Source organism: Podarcis gaigeae (assembly GCF_964106915.1).
Source record: "Podarcis gaigeae genome assembly, chromosome: 14".
NCBI classification, from domain to species: Eukaryota; Metazoa; Chordata; class Lepidosauria; order Squamata; family Lacertidae; genus Podarcis; species Podarcis gaigeae.
Genome location: NC_139690.1, coordinates 10167629 through 10185550, shown reverse-complemented (window position 1 = coordinate 10185550; position 17922 = coordinate 10167629). Strand labels below are relative to the sequence as shown.

The following is a 17922-nucleotide window of genomic DNA, read 5'->3' as shown; positions in this document are numbered from 1 at the left end:
AGTACACAGGGCTCACACAAGGGAGAAACCAAGAGACATGCTTTGAGTATGGAACAAAATTAAAATCAGTAAAGCCAATATTTCAAATTGGAGAAGCACTGTATAAGTGAATGTCACAGGAGCTCTATTTGTGTGCTGTCACAAAGAAACTTTTTTTTGTCTTAAATTCATATATATATATATATATATGAGAAAGAGAGAGAGAGTAGGAAGTAATTATGCATACAGATGTGTCCACAAGGAATTGAAACTGGAAATAACTTTTTATGTTCCTTTTTTCGGTTACAAGTCAGTTCTGAAACCAAGAACTGTAGAATTATGCATTATCCCTTATAAGCACATAAAATGGTATTAAAATAGTATATTTGTCTAACAAGTCTCCCTTATCATCATGTTCAAATAACATTTATGGACTCTGTGCCACAAAATTTCCCATGTGTCTCATGGGATCATCCCCCCCCCTTCCCGGGCAATACTTTGAGCCCATTTTCCCATTTAATCTGCTAACTTTTTCTGGCCCACTGTTCTATTTTAAGAGCAACCTGTAGATTTTGGATGATACATTAGTACAGTGGTGCCCCGCAAGACGAATGCCTCGCAAGACGAAAAACTCGCTAGACAAAAGAGTTTTCCGTCTTTTGAGGTGCTTCGCAAGACAAATTTCCCTATGGGCTTGCTTCGCAAGACGAAACGTCTTGCAAGTTCTTGCGAGTTTTTTCCCTCCCCCCCTTTTTCTAAGCCGCTAATAGCCGCTAAGCCGCTAATAGCACTAAGCCGCTAAGCTGCTAATAGCCGTGCTTCGCAAGACAAAAAAACCGCAAGACGAAGAGACTCGCGGAACGAATTAATTTCGTCTTGCGAGGCATCACTGTATCAGCCTTTTTAATTAATTCATCAAATGTTGTAAAATCTCTTAGGTTGTCATCCTAACCCCTGGCCTACACTTCTGGTGAAGGTTAGGTTCCAGTAGAGGTTCCTGTGGGCTGACAGGGTGCCACCACTATGGAGGTCCCTGCTGCAGGCACAGAAAGCAGAGCAGAGGCAATGCTACCATCATCTCAAGGAAATGCTGGATATTATGCCAGTCCAGCTCCCAGAAAGGGGCCTGATGTGGACATCTCTTCTGTGACAGAAAAAGAAGATATACCCACCATCACCCTGGCTAGTATGAACTGCAGGGCTTCAAATAAGGTGGTGGCATAAGTTGCTTCTCCCTGGGCAGAGATTGGATTGATCTGTGCAGTGTCAGTTTGCTCAGTGATCCAATTAATGCAATTTGCAATACATAATACAATACAGATTTAGGTCTGAAACCCACGGATGACAGTTTTTTGTTTTTTTATCCCGCATTTTTATCCCCCTTTATTTCTTGGCTTTTTCTTGATCCAAATGATTTTTGAGAAGACACTGCCATTTGTTAATTTGCTGAGCCAGTATCTCAGTTGATAAATGTTGAAATGAAGTGAAAAATCTTCGGGCAATCTGGCCTGAAAAAGATAGTTTCTCACATTGTTTTGTAAGATTGCCAGTTGGTGTGTGTGTGTGTGTTGCTCTTATTTGTTATTCTTATGGGATCACCACCACCAATACCCTATAATCAATTTTTTTTCCTGGAATCTGCTGTCATTTATATCCATATTTTCTGCTTTTACTTTATTCAATGCATATTACACTAAACATCCAGATTCAGCTCCAAGTTTCACTAATTCTGTTAAAGATCATATAGGCTCTGTAAATGTTAAAACTGTATATTAAACATAAGAATATGAGTCCCTCCCAATTTCTGTTCATCTCTGCGCCTCTTTTTATTTTATTCTCTTACTAATGTTTCCAGAGCTAATGTTTCCAGAGCTAGAATGAATAAAAAAAGTAGAGAAGGGACAACAACCTTGTCTTTTTCCTTTTATATACATAATGACCTATAGGCCACAGGTATTCCCAGGCAGCAAAAGGAACTGGAGGATGCAGTTCTTATTTTAGTACTAGCAAAATCCAGGGGAGGAAAGTTTGTTTTTTCCCTTTGAAAAAAGGCCGCATTCCCATGCACAGTTTAACGCTGTTTCTCAACTTGAGGCCCAATCGAGGTCTTGTAAGCCCCATGGACGTTTGGAAATTGCTGCATAAACATTGCACAACTGAATTTTAAGATCAGAAGAGTGAGAAAGAGAGAACCAAAACTGACAGCTGTGTCCATTCCTATTTGATAATATGCTTGTACATGTGTAAAGGTAAAGAACCCCTGGATGGTTAAGTCCAGTCAAAGGCAACAATGGGGTTGCGACACTCATCTTGCTTCTAGGACTGTGGGAGCCGGCGTTTGTTCACAGACAGCTTTCTGGCCAGCAGGACTAAACTGCTTCTGGCACAACGGAACACTGACGGAAACCAGAGCGCACGGAAACGCCATTTACCTCCCCGCTGCAGCAGTACCCATTTATCCACTTGCACTGGCATGCTTGCGAACTGCTAGGTTGGCAGGAACTGGGACAGAGCAATGGGAGTTCACTCTGTTGCAGGGATTCGAACTGCTAACCTTCCAACTGGCAAGCCTACACGTATGTGCTTGTGTGTGTGTGTGTGTGTGTGTGTGTGTACACACCCACCCCACCTCTCATGATAAACTCAGGCCGAATTTCAGAAGTACCGGAACGGGTTACTTCTGGGTTTGGGCAGTTGCACATTCGTAGAAGTGCTAAATTGCGCTTTGCGCATGCACAGAAACGCTGAATCGCAACCCATGTGTGCACAGATGCGCCACTGCAGGTTGCGAACGCTGTGGGTTGCGAATGTGCATCCCATATGGTTCACGTTCGCAACCCAAGCGTCTGCTGTACATAGTTCTTGGATTGCTGAACTGAGACCTTCCCCCAGATGGCGCCAAAGCCATGTTCAGAATTCTCTCGTAAAACCAGGAAGACCCAAGTGTCTTCATCAGGGCAACCAACTTTTCATACCAAGTGGGCTGCATGGGCATAGCGGGGGGGGGGGATGATTGAAAAGCATTTAAAATACTCAATTAACCACCCCGAAATCTGTCCCCCCCAACATAAGCCAGCCTTCCGTAATGTCCGCTTTTGGGGGGTATTTTTACACTTGATCTTTATGCCCCTCCTCCAACAAGAATTCTGGCTACAGCCATGGTGGGCCAGAGTAGTTCTTCGACATGGAGCCCATGGGAAGCACATTGTCTTGTCACACTGGTGGTGGGAGTGAGACCAAATTTGACATCTAACCCAGCCCTCCTGCCACCTTCGCAAAATTTTCCCCAACCCTGGTTTAAGTGAATAACAACTTACAGCTGACCTGGTTGTTGTGTCTGTTTTTAGAAGGGGGAGATTCTGTATTCAAAACCAGATAGCTATTGTGCTATATGGAGTTTGCCTCCCAACAAGCTGGTTATGAACACACCAGATTAAGGCAGAATCAGCTCTGCCTGTCAACACAGCTGTGTGTGTACACACACACACACGGGTTTATTGCAATGTGCTTCTGTTCTAGGGCCCTGGCTTCTGCTATGACCTACTTTGATTATTATGAAGGATGTGTGCGCACATGCGCAAGACCCCTTTGCAAGCACGGAGCGTGTGAATTATTCATGCTCAGCCCATGTTAATGCAGGATTTAAACAATCTCGTCTATAATTCAGAGGGCAGGGTGCTCCCACGGTTGGCTCTAGTGGTCCCCAGGGGCCATTCATGCTTAGGTGAGCATAGCTGAGTACTGTGGCTGGTTTGACAGACAGGAGCGGAGGGAGAAACGATTCAGCAGGAATCAATGCAGAGACTGAGCAGGTGTTGGTGGCGAGAGAAGCCACTGGAGTAAAAATAAAAGAAGTGGGAGGCAACATTTTCGGAGATGGGGAACCTGTGGCCCTCCAGGTATTGTGTGTCTGCAACACCTATTATCCTTGACTTCTGGCTGTGCTGGCTGGTGGAGTGATGGCGACTGGAGTTCAACAACAGCTGAACAGCCACAGATACCCCACCTGTGTGAAGGGGACAGAGGGTGTAACAGTAGCTCAGCAGTAGAACATGTGCCCTTGGCACCTTCAGCTAAAAGCGCAAGGGAGCAGGTATAGGAGAGATCTCTGCCCGAGACCCTGGAGAGCTGTTGTTGCTTAAGAGTCTGCAGACAATGCCTAGTTGGGCAAAGAAGCTGGTAATGGTAAAATGCAAAGGATCCCTGGACAGATAAGTCCAGTCAAAGGTGACGATGGGTTGCGGCGCTCAACTCGTTTTCAGGCAGAGGGAGCTGGCGTTTGTCCACAGACAGCTTTCTGGGTCATGTGGGCAGCAGGACTAAACCGCTTCTGGCGCAATGGAACACCGTGACAGAAACCAGAGAGCACAGAAACACCATTCAGTTGGCCTCAACTAGAGCCAGGGCCTTCTCGGCTGCGGCTCCGATCTGGTGGAACGCTCTGTCACAAGAGACTAGGGCCCTGCGGGACCTGACATCTTTCCGCAGGGCCTGCAAGACAGAGCTGTTCCACCAGGCCTTTGGTCAGGGCGCAGCCTGACTCCCTCCTTTGGCAATCTGCACAGAATTTTGCTTAACGGTTGGATTATTTGATTGTTGTTAGCCGCTCTGAGCCCGGCTTCAGCTGGGGAGGGCGGGATATAAATAAAATTTATTATTATTATTATCATTGACCTTCCCGCCACAGTGGTACCTATTTATCTACTTGCACTGGCCTGCCTTCAAATTGTTAGGATGGCAGGAGCTGGGGCAGAACAACGGAAGCTCACCCCATCGTGGGGATTCGAACTGCCAACCTTCTGATCAGCAAGCCCAAGAGGCTCAGTGGTTTAGATCACAGTGCCACTGGTGGCTTGCATATATGGGAAGGGCTTGGCTCTAGTCATATGTTCCAACTGCAAATGTCCCCAGTTTGACTACTGGCATCAACAGGTAAGGCTGGGGAAAATAACTGTCATACTCCAGAGTGCTGCTATCACTCAATGCAGGCAATGCTGAGGTTAATAACATATGCCAGGTATAGGACAGCTTCCTGGAAACCAAAGGGCAGCCAAGTTGACTTCTTGAAGGAGCTTTGTCAGGAAAGGTGACCCACAGACTGTAGCTCTCCTTCCAATATAGCCCTTATTTCATAACACAGCCAGAATAAGTGGAGACCCCATGTTCCATGGGTTGTACTTTAATTTAAAAAAATATGTTCTCATTCCCTTTAAATAATCTGGAGCAGATCTGGGGAACCCTTGGCCTTCCAGATGTTGCTTGAGCTCCTTGAGGAAAGGTGAGATATAAATGCAATAAATCATCATCATCATCATTGGATATCCCTCATTGACACACAAGATCAAGTGAAACCAAAAGCTAGACTCTTTGCTCTAGCTCCAAGAAAATGACCATCACCACCCAGAAAAAATAGTTTTTGCCTTTCTGGCAAAAGCCTAGTATACAGGTGGCAAGTCAATTTTGGCTCAGGATTGCAATACCTTGAGGACTGCCTCTCTCCATATGAACCTAGTCAGACCCTGCAACCATCATCTGAGGTACTTCTTCGCATGCCTCCTCAAGAGGTCGGGAGAGCGGCAACCCGAAAACGGGCCTGTTCTGTAGTGGCTGCCTATTCGTGAAATGCTCTCCCCAGGGAGGTTTGGCTGGTACCTTCATTATACACCTTTAGTTCCTCTTCATTCAGGCTTTTGGCTGAGTAGCACCATATACTTCTTTTAAATATGTTTGTAGAATGGGGTAGGGGGGGTTATTGGGCTGTGTGTTTTGTTTTGTTCCTATTTTTATTATGCATTTTGTGCTTTTATATTGCATTTTTATGTTGTCAGCTGCCCTGAGATCCGTATATTTATAATTTTCCTTCTGCTGGCTTACACACAGATCATGGAAGATCTTTGACAGAAAGGGGCCTGTTCTTAGATACAACTTGGGATTTTTGCTCTAATTGCTGCCTTGCCTTCCTCTCGTAAGCAATGCTGTGCCTCCGACTTCAGATTTAGCAAAAGGGTAGGGAATGTGGAGAAGATAACCAAAAGTTAAGGTGTACCTAGGGGCCCTTGGCAAAGAGTTGAATGGGCAGTGCCCTCTGAAAAGAAAAAGCAACTTTACTGCAATAGCCACATTAGAAATTATTACTACATTTTACACAATCCAGGTAACTGAAACATCCAGAGGGAGGGTGGGGAGAGGATGAAAGGCAAAAAAAAATTGTGTGCCTCTGTACCATGGTGCGAAGAGGACAGAAAGCTTTTTCCATGTCTGATCTCACTGCAATAGCAGTGTTACGTCGACAACTTCCCATAGCCAGAAAGGTGATTTTTTTATGCCCTGTGCCTGTGGCAGGGACTGGTTTGACCAAACTGTGGGTACGCCTCTGCCAACAGCAGCAAGGGTAAGGGGGCAGATGGAGATGCCACTTCTAAGCAGGCGAGAGGGAATACAGCCAAAGTCAAGATCAACCATCCTTACAACAGACACAGCAGGGTTGCAGACCCATGTCTCATCAAACACAACTGGCCTCAGTCTAGTATATCTGAAGGAGCATCTCCAGCCCCATTGTTCTGCCCGGACACTGAGGTCCAGCGCTGAGGGGCTTCTGCCTGTTCCTTCATTGCGAGAAACCAAGTTACAGGGAACCAGGCAGAGGGCCTTCTCGGTAGTGGCACCCGCCCTTCCATCAGATGTCAAAGAGAACAACAACCACCAGACTTTTAGAAGAGATCTGAAGGCAGCCCTGTTTAGGGAAGCTTTTAATGTTTGATGCGTTACTGTATTTTAATATTTTGTTGGAAGCCGCCCAGAGTGGTTGGGGAAGCCCAGCCAGATGGGCGGGGTATAAATTAATTTAATAATAATAATAATACCAGAAGAATCCAGTGACTGATGCTCCCAATAACATGGAGAATGCATAGAAGTCTGGGTTCGAATGTTGAAATAGTTTGTATTTGGGAGACGCAATGTCTGCTTTGTGCTTTTTCCTGTGTGTATGGATTTGGGAAAGGGGCTGTGCAGTTTTACCTGCATTTGCAGAAACACTTCAACCCTCCCTCCAACTGCTGCCTGCAACCTCCCCCTTCCTAGTCCTGCCCACTAGGGAGACACCTGCACTGCAGGAAGGGGGGTGGGGAAGAGTTATTTGGTGCTGGGGAGAATGTCGCTTGGCTGAGCAGTCGTTTCAACATGAACGGTTTACTTGTTATCATTTATTCATGAAAACAGTCCCTGCCTTTTGGTGACGGCAGCGCATCTTGCCCCTCTAATGGAACAGGTGCATCCACACAGCAGGCAAAAAGGGAAGACCATTCTCTCCTCCAGAGGTGCCAAATTGGTGGGCACTGGTCATGGCAGCTTGGGCTTCGATGCAAGCACACCACGAAGCAAAGAGGACAGGGACAGCAGATGACCAGGCACGTGTCAGGCGGTTATAAAACACAAAGTGGAATTCATTCAAGGAAAGGGCAGGTATGAGAATTGATCATATGGCTAGGCTCTGCAGTGGTTAAGTGTCCATTCAGACTACCAGGGCAGAAGACAAGGAGCCCGAATGGCACGTGGAACCAGAGCCAACTAATTTCAGTTTAGTCCCCATCATCTTTCCTGCTGAGCACTACAAAGGCAACACAGAGATGAAGAAGAAAGAAGAAGCCGACAGCCAGAGCCACTCACTGGATGACTGTTAGGTAGACATTTGGACAGGCAGGTGGAGGGCTGGCTACATTCCAGCCATGCAGAAGTGAGGCCCAGTTCTCAACAAAGCGGCTAAGTCTGGCTCTAGGTGTTACCCCATGTAAAATTCTCTCCATATCAAAAACTAGGGACTTTCCCCCCATAACACAGCAGCTTTCTACATGACCGGACTCTTTGATACAAAGGGCATTGAGTCCCACAAGCAGAGTCTGAAATGGTGCAGCACAGACCACCAAATCAGCAAGACCAAATCTCTATTTATTCCAGCATCCTTTTCTGCCAAAAGGAAGCTCAGAAGCAGGGCATTTCCAGCAACTGGTAGTTCGGAGGTACACAGCTTTGGTTCCTAGAGATAGGAACAGAAAGATTTCTGCGCTTAACATACTGCCGTTTTGTGTGTTTCCTCTAATAACTTTCGCACTTGACCAGGAGAAATGCTCAAGCAGTGATACCGATGCAGAACAGAATGTCCCTATTTTCATCCGAGGAATGTTGGAGGGTGTGATACATGTTCCTGTCCAAATTGCCTCTGGTGTATGTTTCCCTCCGTGACCTAGCAATTCTGTTCTACTTAGAGGTTTATCACCACAGCGAGGATGAGGACTGAGGGGTGAGGGAGGCAGATGCACAACATCCAGCATACATATACAGTGGTACCTCGGGTTACAGACGCTTCAGGTTACAGACTCCACTAACCCAGAAATAATACCGCGGGTTAAGAACTTTGCTTCAGGATGAGAACAGAAATCGTGCTCCAGCGGCGAAGCAGCAGCGGGAGGCCCCATTAGCTAAAGTGGTCCTTCAGGTTAAGAACGGACCTCCAGAACGAATTAAGTACTTAACCGGAGGTACCACTGTATACATTTAATAGTCATGCCTTCTTGCAAAGAATCCTGGGAAATGTAGTTTGTTAATGGTGCCGAGAGTTGTCAGGAGAGCCTGTTCCCTTCAGAGCTACAATTCATAGAGTTCCCTGAGAAGGGGTCTGAATTGGGAATTTTAACTCTGAGAGGGGCATAGGAGTCTTCTGGCAACTCTTAGCACCCTTAAACTACACTTCCCAGCATTCTTTGCGAGAAGTTATGGATGCTAAAGTGGTAGGCAAGAACTCTGAAGGTGTGGCGCAAATGTAACCCCATGCCACATTTCCAAAACAGGACAGGTTTCTGAGCTCTATAAGTTAAGAGCCACATTGCACCCTTGCCCCCACCACACTAAAGAGTCAACACACCACTGAGTACAATTCATATATTATCCAGTTTCACATTCTCATAGGATATAGCAAGTTATTTCTCAAGAATCTTAATACAAGCGAGACAGCCATGGTCCAATAATACTTAAAGCACTTCCAAATACCAAGCAATAAAATGTTAACAAAAATTGCACAACTTCTTGTTACTATGCCTGACTGAATCAGTTACAGAAAAAAGTCTTTTTCTCTTCAAGCTTTTAACTAAACATTTAACTTATCTTACAGATTACAGTTTCTCTTTAATAATAATTAATTGCACAAAAACCACAAAATCTTTTATGATGCATAAATACTTCCTTATTACACATGGTACAAAAATACTCGTACATCTTTGTTCGGTATTCCCATAAGGATGGCTGATTATTTGGCATGACTGGATTCTCTCCAATCAGAGGGATGTGGAAAAAAAGGTTAAATATTTTACAGCTGTTCTATATATAGAAGTCTGACTGAAAACAAACACAAAAACAACCCTGACTTTTAACTGGAGAAGGGCAAATGGACAAGAAACCCAGTGCATTGTACTTTCGAGAAGAAACTTTTTTTTCTTTTTCAAATTCTAGTCAAAGCAGAAATTGGAAAGGGAAAACTGGAGGAAAAAGAAAGCCAAGGGGATGGGGCGGGGGGGACAGAGAGAGAGAGAGGGCAAAAACTAGGATAGTGTTTTCCAGAAGCAAAGTCTTCACAGAAGCAAGATGAAAAACTTCAGTGATCAATAGCTAGGCCAAGACCCGTTGCTATGGTTACACAAATGCTAGAACAAAAACAAGCTTTGCACACTCACACACGCACACACCCAAGTTAAAGTGTTTTAAATTCATGCCAGAAAACATGCAAAACTGATTGTCTTTCGCTTCCTCCAGCGGAACTGCATAAACAATGTTTAGGATAAGAAGGTCCTGGATATTGCACCGTACACACAGCTAGACCACGTTTTTGTGCCAGGAACCCAGCTGGAAACCAGAAAAAAGGGGGGGAAAACCGAGAAGAGAAAAAGGGTCTGTCACCAAAACCGAGTCTCTCCAGCGTAGCAGGAGGAGAAACTCAGAAATGGAAGTTTGCTATGAGTTAGCGGAGGGCGAGACAGGCAGGCAAGCGAAAACACAGACCATGCAGAGTCCACTGAGTTGGGTGAGGGGGTGGGCAGTTTATGTTCACAGTCCTGGACGGGAAAGCCCACATCTTCGTTCACAAGAAGGACAGGTTACTGCAGTTGAGCACCTTGCTGGTGCCCACAAGAAGGGCTTGGAAGGAAGGTTTCCAGCGATCCAGATAACTTCATCCCTGGCACATCACTCCATGGAGAGACAAAGGGGGAAAACGTGGACCAAGAGGCAGCTCTTGAAAAAACAAGGGGGAGAGCATTGCTGAGAACACCATTCATCTAAGTCCCACTATGATGCAAGGAGGATAGCTTCCACCCCCATCCTCCCTATCATTGCTTGTTTGCTCAGAGAAGAGACCAAAGACTTCAAAAAAAAATTGGAGGTCTGTGGTTATAAATGGAGGCATCTCCTTGCAGGGAACACCAATCAAAACTTTGTTAAAATACGGTAATTGGTGGACGTAACCTAAGCTCATGGGCCATATATGAGTGTTAGAATAAACAGCAGTCACTAGTGGAGATTATCTGGGTCTGCCCAGGGCAGACAAAAGGCTCCTACTTCCTGCATTGTACCTACAGAAGACCAGCAGTTGAACCTTACCTCAAACACTATAACCAGGAGAGAATCCTCCACCCCAGATCCCAAGATTCCAACCTAAAGAGTAACGTTACTATTGTCACTATTTATTAAATTTATATACCGCCCTTCATCTAAGGATCACAGGGTGGTTTGCAACACAAACACAAAATAGATAACACAGTAAGAAAAAGACAATAGCCCCCTAACCAGGGAGTCTGCCACCTCTCCCACTTCATGTGACATCAGTCAGCATTCATCACATTGTTCACATGGCAGGTGCTTCTGAACATTATGACTGAAGGGGGCAGTGGGACCTGCCATGAGGGAGTCTTGCTTTCACTGGTATTCCCATGTGCGGGCAATAATATGTAACCCTCCCATTCCACATAGTTACCGTATTTTTTGCTCTACAAGACTCACTTTTTCCCTCACAAAAAGTAAGGGGAAATATGTGTGCGTCTTATGGAGCGAATACAGGCTGCACAGCTATCCCAGAAGCCAGAACAGCAAGAGGGAGCGCTGCACAGCGATCCCTCTTGCTGTTCTGGCTTCTGGGATTCAGAATATTATTTTTTCTTGTTTTCCTCCTCCCAGAACTAGGTGCGTCTTATGGTTTGGTGCGTCTTATAGAGCAAAAAACACGGTACGTTAAGGCTGTAGTGTAGCGTTACTGTCACCAGCTCAAGAGAATGTAAAGGACTTGTTGGTTGATTCCATGTCTCCCTGTCTCCTTCACCACATATTTCCATGTATCTACCACCTGAGGCAGCAGCTCACCTCACTTACCTGGCCTAATAGTAGGGGCGGCTCTGCTGTTATGCCCACCGTCTGTGTTTCATCTAACAAAGATCATTATACTTGACGTCCAACTATCCGATCCCCACTAATGAGAGATTATACCTGAAGGACCGTCTCCACCCCCATCGTTCAGCCCGGACACTGAGATCCAGTACCAAGTGCCTTCTGGTGGTTCCCTCATTGCGAGAAGTGAGGTTACCGGGAACCAGACAGAGGGCCTTCTCAGTAGTGGCGCCCGCCCTGTGGAACGCCCTCCCATCAGATGTCAAGGAAATAAGCATCTATCTTATCTTTAAAAGACATCTGAAGGCAGCCCTGTTTAGGGAAGTTTTTAATATTTAATGCTGTATTGTTTTTAACACTCGATTGGGAGCCGCCCAGAGTGGCTGGGGAAACTCAGCCAGATGGGCGGGGTATGAATAATAAATTATTATTATTATTGAGCCAAGTCACCCAAGCCAGATACTCACTAAAACTAACAGAACTGACGAGACTTCCATCCTTGCTGGGTAGCTTCAGAGGGCGGATACCAGCGCATCTAGAAGAGAATGACAGAGTGTGATAGAGGAGGGGGAAATATCAGTGCATCCAACGAAGGTAACTAGTGCTCCCAAAAACTCCATGTAAGCTACTTCTCTTAGGTTGCTCATTATTCCTCAAGATCCTCTGGAAAACAGGACTGCCACTCTTTTCTGGCAGCATGTGTTGCTCCCTGCAATCTTTTGAATAATTGATACAGGGAGACATACTCAAGCTTGCTAAGCCCCTAACATTAGTAAGGTCCCATAATATCTTCTCTGCCCCTTCAAGGCAACTGATACATCTTTTCTCAACTCCCAGTTCTAAGGAAGTTTATGCCTTGGAGGTCAAGTTTGATGAATGACCTGCAGAGCTGTAGGTTTTGCCACAAAAAGGACAAGGTGGCAACAATGGCTGTCTTACGACTCAACCTACAGCTCATGGGCCTCTTTCCTGCCCCACATTACAACTCTGCGGTGATGCTTTAATTCTTGGCTGTTCCTTGCCATCACAACCAAAGCACTCTCACGTGCTCCAACTGTCCACATTTATCAGAACTGGTACTTCTTGTCTGGAACCAAGTCTCTGGTAAATAAATGTTCCTATTTGAGATTTTAAAAATAGATCACATGTGCAACACTTACAACCTGCTTCCTTTCCAATCCCTAGGTAAAGGGACCCCTGACCATTAGGTCCAGTCATGGCCGACTCTGGGGTTGCGGCGCTCATCTCGCTTTATTGGCCGAAGGAGCCAGCGTACAGCTTCCGGGTCATGTGGCCAGCATGACTAAGCCGCTTCTGACAAACCAGAGCAGCGCACGGAAACGCCGTTTACCTTCCCGCCGGAGTGGTACCTATTTATCTACTTGCACTTTGATGTGCTTTTGAACTGCTAGGTTGGCAGGAGCAGGGACCGAACAACGGGAGCTCACCCTGTCATGGGGATTCGAACCGCCGACCTTCTGATCGGCAAGTCCTAGGCTTAGTGGTTTAACCCACTGCACTGCTTCCCAAACAACTTAACCACCTAGTCAACGTGACCAACCACATTTCAAGTTGCAGCTATTTTACAAGTACAACCACTGGCAAATTAAGGTGTGGTGGTTTTTTAAGTTTTGTTTTTTTTAAACTTACAATGTTTATTACAATGACTAAACTGTTGCAGATAGCCTTCTCTTGCGCACGAGACACGCCTACTCCAGAATTCGGTGCAGAGGAGGCTGCTTCAGAGTAAACAAATAAAGCAAGCAGAGCCTGAAAATGTGCAGTAGTGTGCGAGGCTTGTGCGCAGGGACCCTTTGTGTGAGAATAGTGAGGTATCAAATGTACAAGAGCCCCTATTTTGACACCTGCAAAATGCTGAGAAGTTTTGGGCCTAGGGCAACTTAACAGGGGAGAAGAGGTAACATCTGGACAGCTGCAGCAGCGTTTGGTCCAGAAGTAACCCAACAACCATGACCTGAAAAAGCAACAATGGGGGACCTGTGGGCATCCAGTCATTGCCGGATTACAAATCCCATTATCCCTGTGCATTGGCCATGCTAGCTGGGGCAGCCTAGGACCATCTGAGGGGCTGCATGTTGCCCATCCCCAAGCTAAAGCAAATAGAAATTTCTTACTGCACAGGAACCAAGAGGAACATATCTTTCAGGATTCATGAAGGCAGTTTCAACTGGACCTTTGCCCTCCTCATAAGGCATAATAGTAGGACCAATGTAAATATAATTAGTACTATATGTGCTCCACCCAATAATACAGTTGGAGGGGAGTCCTTGAAGGTCGAATCCCCATTTTAACGCTAGGAATTCAGAGCTAGAGCATTCTGCAGTCTCTGCTTAAAGACCTTTCGCAACTTAGACTATATCCACAGCATACATTTAAAGTACTCTTAAATTATACCCACTGTAACAATAATGGCTTCCCTCAAAGAATCCTGGGAACTGAAGTCTGTTATGGGCGTCAAGACTTAGGTGACCCCCCCCCCAGAACTACAATTCCCACTCAACAACTACAGTTCCCAGGTTTCTTCAGGGGAAGCCATAACAGTTAAGAGTGATGCAAGAGTGCTTCAAATATACAATGTGGATGTGATGTAATATAAAAGTTGCTCAGGAGGATTAACACACCTTTGTACTGGTACGACTAGATGCACTATAATTTATATATAAAATCTGCTGCCAATATTAACATCTGGGGGACTGGACTTCTTACTCCCTCCAACATCTGCACAGTCTGTGAGTACGGCTTGCTCTGCAGCATGCCTGCCAACCTAATTTTTTTCTTACCATTATCCTTCCCTGCAAGTTAAAAGTTGCATTTAGTTCTCCCACCTGATAGCAGCCACCAGCATTGTCATGTTTTGTATTTCTGCCCTTCCACAAACTCCCACCACTCCCAAGCTGTAGCTTAAGCATTTCCCAGATTCCTACATCCATCTCCCCCGCACATCTGGAATTAGTTTTGTTCCTTCTGCTCAACAACTGAGTGGAAACAGGAAGTTTCCCTGGCCGGGCTGTGCAGTGCTCTTTAACCCTGGAAAGAAAACCCTCAAGTCGCTAGATCTGCAGGATCCTGCCAGGAGAGATACAGCCACCCAAGGTGCACATGCAACCCAATGGAAGGGCAAGAGGTTGGCTCTATGCCTGTGCTAAGATGACAATTGTGTATCTGGAGGCTGCTTTGATATCTGTGTTGACCAGACAGAGAGCATTGGCGGAATGGGCGGTTCTCTCCAGAGTGTTTTTAGTAAGCCAGCTGCTTCTACATATGGGCTGCGTACATATTACCAGCTTCAAAAAGGCAGCTAGGGTGTTCTTTTTCTCAATCTGGACCAAAGCTGGCTGGTGCGGGGGGGGGGGGACATCAAAACACAATTATTCGATATGCAATGACAGGGAAGATACAGGATACATACAGACCGTGGCTAACAGTCCATATCACGAGGGCCCATCACATGACTCTACTCAATTGATTACACTTGCACATGAGTAAGCAACTGTGAAGCAGCACACTTTTAAAAAAAGATGCCTGCATCACCTTCAGAGGTATCTCCTGATAAAGGGAGATGTCTTCTAAGATTGGTGCTCTCACCCTCTAATGTAAGTTCTTATGAAATCTGTAAAGTTTTTTAAAAATCTGTCTGTCAGAACAGCATAACCCTTTGTTTTACTAAACAGTTCCACTTAGGGAAGGGAGAGAATTCAGTTCAGCTTGCATTTAAAGCCTAACTTTCTTAACTCATGCTTCCTTGAAACAATATGGGAACTGAAATTCAGCTATGCTTCAAAACTTCCACTTCTCCGAAGTCTGCAATTCAGCTCCTCAGCTAAGCAATATGTACAAAATGGGGTAAAATGTGCACAAGAGTGCATTTATCTATGAAAACATGTGAACAAAAATGCATTATTATTAGGGGAAATGGTTTTCAAGACGTGCATTATGCAAAATTGCATAAAAAATGTATATATTAGGATAAATTCCCTTTTTAAAAAATCACACTAGTGGAAATATGAACCCAAATTTTAGCCTGGAAAAACAGAAGAAACCACAATTAACAGATTTGTCCAACCCTACTTCCACCCTCTCCAACATCTTCCTCAGCCCTTTCCTATGAAGTTCTATGACATAGGCAGCAACTGTATCAGACTGGAGTGAAGGAGTAAAAGAACAAAATTATATTAAAGGAAATCAGGATTTTTTACATTTGGAAAGAGTGTAAAGAAGGATATTCTGGTCTCCTGTCAAGGACGGGTCCTCCCTTCCTTGACAGAGTCCATAGCGTGACTGATGTGTGTGTGTGCACCAGTTGGCTGTGCGGGGGAAATTAAATCCGTGTGTGCTGTTGCTACGACTACAATCTCAACCCCCCTCCCACCACGTGACTGTGGTGAGTGAAAAAAGGTGGCAGGGAGCCCCCCCCCAGCTCGACAGCACCATGTGGCAGGACTGCCACCCGCTGAGGCTCCTCCCCTCCCACAGGCAGGACCAATCCATCCCTGCTCAGTGGGGCCACTTTCAACACAAGGGGTGCCATGCTGTGGTGCCATGTCATGTGTGCCAAGTTGGCAAGAGGTGGGTTAGAGAAATACCTGGCATTTCATCCTGCCTGGGCTTTTGGTGGGTGGATAGCGTGGAGGCCCATGCACTGGGTTGCCAAGGAAGAGATGGGGCAGAAAAATAATAAAAAAAGAAGCTTGCGGAAAACCCCGTTGTGCCCAAAATGGCAGAGAGATGATGTTACCTTACCAGCCTTTTTCCAGAGACGGGACCCACCATCCTTAAAGGCTTCTAGGAATAAAGCTGTTGTACAGCCACTCCACTCTAGCAGGGGCAAGCCAGGACTATGGTGTCCCACACCTCCAGGGCCAGCCTTGAGCTTCAGGGCTGGCCTGCGTAGGCATCCTGGCGGCAGGTCACTGAAGACATCAAAGGAGGGATCATTTCAACCACCAGTTGGCCGCTGTGGGAGCCCCTTGGGGGGGGGCAAGAGGTATTTTGCTGGCAGCTGCCACTGATCATGACAACCTGCCAGGAGATTTGGTGGGATGGGGAAGAGGGTGGGAGGGAATCAGCATTCAGGGGCAAACACAGAATCCGTAGTCATCGCTGTTCAAACCACTGGAACAACCCGTCTAGAGATGCCTCTTTTCTTCTTGGGCTGCAAGAAGGGCTACAGAGGAAGATTTCTTGCATTGTCATTTGTTAGTTCATTCAGCTAAGGAGAGGGTGGAGAACCTGTGGCCTGCCGGAAGTTACTGAACTCAAACTCCCATCAGCCCCAGCCAACAAGGCAAATGTTCAGGGGTGACTTGACTTGCAGCACAACCACCTGTGGGGATGTGGACACAGGTTTCCCACCCCAGAAATAAAGTGGTGTGTTTTAGTAGAGGGAAACATTGGTACTGGAGACACTCCAGCAAGTCTGTAGTCATTGGCAGTTGCCCACTTTTCATGTACCTTTCTACGAGAAGTTTCTCTGCATAACTCTTTCTCACAGCCCAGGAGCAATTCTGATTAGGGTTGAGCTGAAAGCAATGGAATGGGAGGTCTCACAAGTGCTTCCTTGGCGATTGCACTGGAAGGGTGCATGTGTTCAGAGCGAGGGCAAATTATTTCCGAATTGGCTGTGTTTGTCCTTAGCGGCAGCAGAAAGTGGATCAATCTAATGTCTAGATAGGGCTTATCTGCATTTTACTTTCCTCCACTTGTTCCAGGCATGGTCAGTGTATTAAAGCTCCATGTCCGAGTGCCCTGCTTTTTTGCTCTGGAGCTTTCCCTGCAAAAAAACTGCTCTTTAAAGCTCAACTGGAGCAAACAGCACTCTGTGAAAAACCCAAATTGACATTTGCTCCAATTGAGCGCTAAAAAGTGGGTTTTTGTGAGGAACGCTCCAGGGCGAAAAAAATAGAGCGCTCGGATACAGGTAAGTGCGGATAAGCCTGTAGTCTTGCAACAACATCTCATCATTCACTGTAAGATTCCTAGCTGCCTGGGATTTGACTTCCGACTAAGGAAGACGATGATACAGTTGTTAGAAAAATGCCCCAATAAGCTGCCAGAGATGGGAGCAAGCATTTAAGAGATAGGGTTTTTATTGTCCCCGCCAAAGTTGCGCCACTTTGGGGAGACTATTCACCCTTGTTGTGTTACGTGGAACTGCAACAAAACACCTCATCTGGCTGCTTTAACCACATAGGCAGAAGGGCTTGGCAACTATCTCCTGGTTAGGCTTCCTTCCAACACCTGTCAGCAAACTTCTCCCATCCTTAACATTCACACACCAGGCTTCCAGCCTCACGTATTGGGCGGAATGCTGCGCTGACAGTTGTTTAGTAAGGAGGGGCGAAGTAATGTTTAACTCTATAAAAGCTTTATGAGTAACACATTCATTCATTTCAGAGGACGAGTTGCTGGGTTCATTCCAGGGAAATGATCTACCCAAGTGGACAGGAGGGGTGAGAGGAAAACACCACTGTTCCGAGCTCCCCCTTTTGCAGGAGCAGC

The 17922-nt window shown here is 45.9% G+C and overlaps 1 protein-coding gene and 1 long non-coding RNA gene across 3 annotated transcripts in view; both read right to left on the bottom strand.

Annotated features, from left to right (window-relative positions):
* Positions 1-17922, bottom strand: part of LOC310831800 — a 389087-nt gene that overhangs the window by 3126 nt on the left and 368039 nt on the right. The gene's annotated exons all lie outside the window — the stretch shown is intronic.
* RBPMS2 (RNA binding protein, mRNA processing factor 2) overlaps positions 8900-17922 on the bottom strand; it is a 49871-nt gene continuing 40848 nt past the window's right edge. Inside the window, exons 7-9 of one of the 2 annotated variants that reach the window (XR_014557954.1) lie at positions 16160-16334; positions 11871-11938; positions 8900-10257 (exon numbers count right to left, since the gene is read on the bottom strand). Coding sequence is in view for 1 of the 2 variants with exons in the window: in XM_083712955.1 (XP_083569081.1) it covers positions 11876-11938 (63 nt within the window). In the remaining variant the exon portion in view is untranslated. The remainder of the gene's footprint in view (positions 10258-11870; positions 11939-16159; positions 16335-17922) is intronic. The other variant, XM_083712955.1, reaches the window with a different exon arrangement.